The sequence below is a fragment of the Oryzias melastigma genome, linkage group LG21 (genome assembly GCF_002922805.2).
Source record: "Oryzias melastigma strain HK-1 linkage group LG21, ASM292280v2, whole genome shotgun sequence".
Classification (NCBI taxonomy): Eukaryota; Metazoa; Chordata; class Actinopteri; order Beloniformes; family Adrianichthyidae; genus Oryzias; species Oryzias melastigma.
The window spans coordinates 588,204-593,501 of record NC_050532.1 but is presented as its reverse complement, the minus strand read 5'-3'; the positions used below and the strand labels follow the sequence as shown (position 1 = coordinate 593,501).

General features: G+C 46.9%; 1 protein-coding gene across 1 annotated transcript; it reads right to left on the bottom strand.

Annotated features, from left to right (window-relative positions):
* Positions 1–3,544: 3,544 nt before the first annotated feature.
* On the bottom strand, positions 3,545–4,652 carry LOC112155234 (trace amine-associated receptor 13c-like). The gene is made up of 2 exons (XM_024286750.1): positions 4,480–4,652; positions 3,545–4,361 (listed from the first exon to the last, which is right to left on the bottom strand). The coding sequence occupies exons 1-2, from the start codon at positions 4,650–4,652 to the stop codon at positions 3,545–3,547; spliced, it is 990 nt and encodes a 329-aa protein (XP_024142518.1).
* Between the last annotated feature and the right edge of the window lie 646 nt (positions 4,653–5,298).

Below are 5,298 nucleotides of genomic sequence, written 5' to 3'. Positions count from 1 at the left end.
GTTTGTACCGGTGGACGAGAGGGTCGTGTCCCTTCGCCTTCGGGTGGGGGACAGGTCTCTGACTGTAGTTTCGGCTTACGGGCCGAACAGCAGTTCGGAGTACCCGGCCTCCTTGGTGTCTCTTGAAGGGGTACTGGAAAGTGACCCAACAGGGGACTCCATTGTCCTCCTGGGGGACTTCAATGCCCACGTGGGCAATGACAGTGGCACCTGGAGGGGCGTGATTGGTAGGAATGGCCTCCCTGACCTGAACCCGAGCGGTGTTTTGTTGTTGGACTTCTGTGCACGTCATAGTTTGTCCATAACAAACACCATGTTCGAACACAAAGGTGTCCATCAGTACACCTGGCATCAGGACACCCTAGGTAGGAGATCGATGATCGACTTTGTAGTCGTTTCAGGCGATCTCCGGCCGTGTGTTCTGGACACTCGGGTAAAGAGAGGGGCAGAGCTGTCCACTGATCACTACCTGGTGGTGAGTTGGATTCGCTGGCGGGGGAGGAGGCCGGAAAAACTCGGCAGACCTAAACGTACTGTGAGGGTCTGCTGGGAACGTCTGGCTGAGCCCTCCGTCAGGGAGGTCTTTAACTCCCACATCCGGGAAAACTTCAAGCAGGTACCGAGGGAGGTTGGTGACATGGAGTCCAAGTGGACCATGCTCTCCACCTCTATTGTCTCTGCTGCTTTCCGAAGCTGCGGTCGCAAGGTCTCTGGTGCCTGTCGTGGTGGCAACCCCCGAACCCGGTGGTGGACACTGGAAGTAAGGGTTGCCGTCAAGCTGAAGAAGGAGTCCTATCAGGCCTGGCTGGCTTGTGGGACTCCAGAGGCAGCTGACAGGTACCGGCAGTTTAAGCGAGCTGCGGCCCGGGCTGTGTTGGAGGCAAAAACTCGGTCCTGGGAGAAGTTTGGTGAGGCTATGGAGAAGGACTATCGGTTGGCCTCAAAGAGATTGTGGCAAACCATCCGGCGCCTCAGGAGGGGAAAGCAGTTTTCTGCAGGCACCGTTTTCGGTGCGGGTGGGGATCTGCTGACCTCAACTGGGGACATTGTCGGGCGGTGGAAGGAATACTTTGAGGATCTCCTTAACCCTGCTGACACGGCTTCCGTTGAGGAAGCAGAGGCTGAGGACACTGGGGTGGAACTGTCCATCTCCCAAGCTGAGGTCACCGAGGTAGTCAAAGAACTCCTCGGTGGCGGGGCTCCAGGGGTGGATGAGGTTCACCCTGAGTACCTCAAGTCTCTGGATGTTGTAGGAGTGTCTTGGCTGACACGTCTCTGCAGCATTGCGTGGCAGACAGGAACTGTACCACTGGACTGGCAAACTGGGGTGGTGGTTCCCCTTTTCAAGAAGGGGGACTGGAGGGTGCGTTCCAACTACCGGGGAATCACACTCCTCAGCCTCCCTGGGAAAGTCTATGCCAGGGTACTGGAGAGGAGAGTCCGTCCGATAGTCGAACCTCAGATCCAAGAACAACAGTGCGGTTTCCGTCCTGGTCGTGGAACAGTGGACCAGCTCTACACCCTCTCCAGGGTGCTGGGGGGTTCGTGGGAGTTCGCTCATCCAATCCATATTTGTTTTGTAGATTTGGAGAAGGCGTTCGACCGAATTCCCCGTGGTGTCCTGTGGAGGGTGCTGTGGGAGTATGGGGTCCGGGGAGCCTTACTCAGGGCTGTCCGGTCTCTGTATGACCGCAGCAGGAGCTTGGTTCGCATGGCCAGCAGTAAGTCAGACCTGCTTCCGGTGCATGTTGGACTCCGGCAGGGCTGCCCTTTATCACCGGTTCTGTTCATAGTTTTTATGGACAGAATTTCTAGGCACAGCCAGGGGGCGGAGGGGGTCTGGTTTGGGGACCACAGGATTTCATATCTGCTCTTTGCAGATGATGTTGTTTTGTTGGCTCCACCGAACCTGGACCTCCAGGATGCATTGGAGCGGTTTGCAGCCGAGTGTGAAGCGGCTGGGATGAGGGTCAGCACCGCTAAGTCTGAGGCCATGGTTCTCGACCGGAGAAAGGTAGTTTGTCCTCTCTCGGTGGGTGGAGTGCTCCTGCCTCAGGTGGAGGAGTTTAAATATCTTGGGGTCTTGTTCACGAGTGAGGGAAGATCGGAACGTGAGATCGACAGGCGGATTGGAGCGGCGTCCGCTATTATGCGGTCGCTGTACCGGTCCGTTGTGGTGAAAAGAGAGCTGAGTCAGAAAGCAAAGCTCTCAATTTATCGGTCGATCTTTGTTCCTGTACCTGTCTACACCAATCAGTAGCTCCGGCACCCCGGTGACCCCGAAAGGGACAAAAAAGTTAAGAGAAATTGAAGGATGGATGGACAGACATTTATTTAAAATTTTAAATTCTAATATGATGTTTCTAAAGAATTTAATGACCGACTACTCTCCCTGCTGGAAAAAAATTCTAACAAAGATTAAGTTTTAATAATTAATGTTTAAAACCTAAAGTTACACATATTAATTTGTTCACAAGTTCAGTTCTCCCTGTTTAAAGTTATTTTTCTGGCAGAATTTTTTTTTTAATAACTTAAATTTATGTTAAAAAAAAAGAAGATTCTGTTATCTTGCAGGCCAGAAGTTAAAATCTAGGACTGAAGTTTGGGCAGGAAGGGTCCGCTTTACCATTCCTTAGCGTGGAGTAAATTTTGTCGATTGAATTCAGAGACCAGCTGATCAGATCCATTTTCAGAATGCAAAAGCAGTAGTTGCAGCAGGTTGAAAAGTGCAGGCTCTGGGGTAGACAGGACACAAGCCTTGGGAGTGCTGATAACAGAAGGAGCGAGAGGAAAAGCGTCTGTCCTCGGCGAGAGTCAAGCAAGAAAGCAGCCAACCTGTCCCTTGTCGCATTTCCTGAACTTTCATTCTCAGTTTGTGGCTCTAGGGGCAGTTCAGGTTGCTCTTCATCTGCACAAACATCTTGGTCTGGCTCTATTATGTCTCCATTTTCCAAGCACACATTGTGCAGGAAGCCACAGGATGCAATGACATGCGGGGCAAATGAGGCCTTTACCTCTATCGCCTTAAAAAGTGAAGACCTCCATTGGGTTTTCATCATGCCAAATGCCCTTTCAACAATGCTGCGCCCCTTAGAGTGACAAAAATTAAAACGCTGTTCAATAATGTTATTTACAGGCTCTCTATTTGGAGTTATCAGGCAAATTGGTGAATCGAGGCAGGGATAGCCACCATCTCCTAACAGAATGAAACCTTGGGGCGGTATGATGCTCTCCTATAAAAAGGGCTGTTCTTCAGCACACGTGTGTCATGAACAGACCCTGGGTAGCCAACAAAAATGTCCAGGAATTTTCCATTAGAGTCGCAAATTGACTGCATGTTGATAGAATAGAACCCTTTATAATTTAGGTAATCTATTCTCGGGCGGGTCTCCAACCACCGAGCTGCTAGCTAGAACCGGCCCGGCGCCAGGACGCGGAGAGCTCCTGCACCCTAACCCGGCTCTGGTTCGCGTCCAGTACCACGTCTGGTGGTACCGGCTCGCGTCCGGCGCCGCGTCCCGAGTATTAGTCACCACTGTGCACACTACAACATGTTTGTCTCACGGGAGTCGGGCTTCAGTATCTGCAGAGTGATGATGATTTTTATAGCTTTTCTAAACCAAGGGTAAAATAAAGTGTAAATCACTGGGTTCACACAGGAATTGAAATAAAACAGAGCAAAAAGCATATATGCAGAGAAAAGATCAATTTCTAAGAGAACAGAACAAAATGCCGGGCAGAAACATGACAAATATGTAACTACAAGAATACCAAGAGTTCTGGCTGCTTTCAGCTCTGATTTCTTTGCTTTTGCTTTAACTGGATGTTGAACAGAGACAAATGTAACATGAGAACGCATAGAACGAGCTTGAATCACAGCCACCACAAACACCTTCATGTACAGAACAACTATGGCTGTTACTGGAAGAACAAAAGTCAAAATGAGATCAACCACTCCTATAGTATAATTAAAAATGATGAAACATTGTCCAAGACATCCAACATTATCACCAGGTTCAATAAGATGAATGATTTGATCCTTGATATATAATATGCTGTACAGACCATACCAGAGCCAACACAGACAAACACACGTTTTGACCCTCACTGTAGTGATTCTGGTGGGATAATGCAGAGGGTGACAAATGGCCACATAACGGTCAACTGATATAAGAACAATGTTACCAATTGATACAAATGGAATGCAACAGGCAAGATGATAATAAACAGCACACATGATTTCCCCAAGAAACCAGCAAGATGTGTTTCTGTAAATTTCTAATGGCAACAACAGAAGCCCCACGAGAAAATCTGAGACAGCCAGAGAGAGGAGGATGATGTTAGTGGGAGAGTGGAGCTGCCTGAAAGGAAACAGATTGATATTAATTACACATAAATCACATCATAATATCGACCAAGAAAAAGCTATATTACACTTTTATAAAACCTAAACTGTCAGAGTTATGAAACAAATCTAACCTAAAGTGGGAGACTGCAATGATGACAAGCAGGTTCAGAACTACAGTGATAATAGAAATGATGGACAGAACGGTGTCAAGAAAGAAAGCTTTGGTCAAATGAAGTCTTGGCTTCCTGCAAGACACGTTAAGGAGCTGTGGAAAGCAGAACTCAACTTCATCTTTAATCTCCATGATCTGGTGTTGAGCAGCTTTCTAATCCAATCATTCTGCTGTCAAGCCTATTTATACTTTTTTACTTACCCACTCCTTGTCCTCTGTTGTTCTTCGTTGGATAAAATTAAACTCCTCCCCTTATTTACATATCAGCTTTTTTTCATTTGTTTGTCTTGTTTTCAAGTTTTTAAGCCAAGGGGCTAAAAGACCTAAGTAAGAGACTAAAACACCTGCCAATTAAACTATTATGGAATAGAAACTAATAGAAACAAATATATTGGAACAGAGTTCACCTATATTGTCATTGTACGTCACAACCACACAGCACTAAAATGCAATTTGCATCCATCTAGAGTTCTTTAGCTCTGTAAGTATGTATGTAAAAACATGTATTGTAGAATGAATTAGAATAGATTTAATATTACAGTTATTAACTAGTATTTACAGCAGGAGTCAAGAAAGTTTATAACAAAAAGTGCCATTTCTCTCTATAAAAACTGTGCTGTCACCAATTATGATGCAAAGTCTTGTTGTGGTTCACACTGTTGATTACCTACCACAGGGAAACAGATTTTACTGATTTGCATAGGTGGTTGGTCTGAGAGTTTTTACACTAGATGCCCTTTCTGATACAACGCTGTATCTTTTAGGCAGAGGGAAACCC

Excerpts from the sequence above, each read along its gene's own strand:
- LOC112155234 (XM_024286750.1), bottom strand. The coding sequence starts at position 4,652 with ATGGAGATTAAAGATGAAGTTGAGTTCTGCTTTCCACAGCTCCTTAAC. Across the intron at positions 4,362-4,479 it reads ATTGCAGTCTCCCACTTTAG|GCAGCTCCACTCTCCCACTA; the intron begins GTTAGATTTGTT and ends GTTTCCTTTCAG.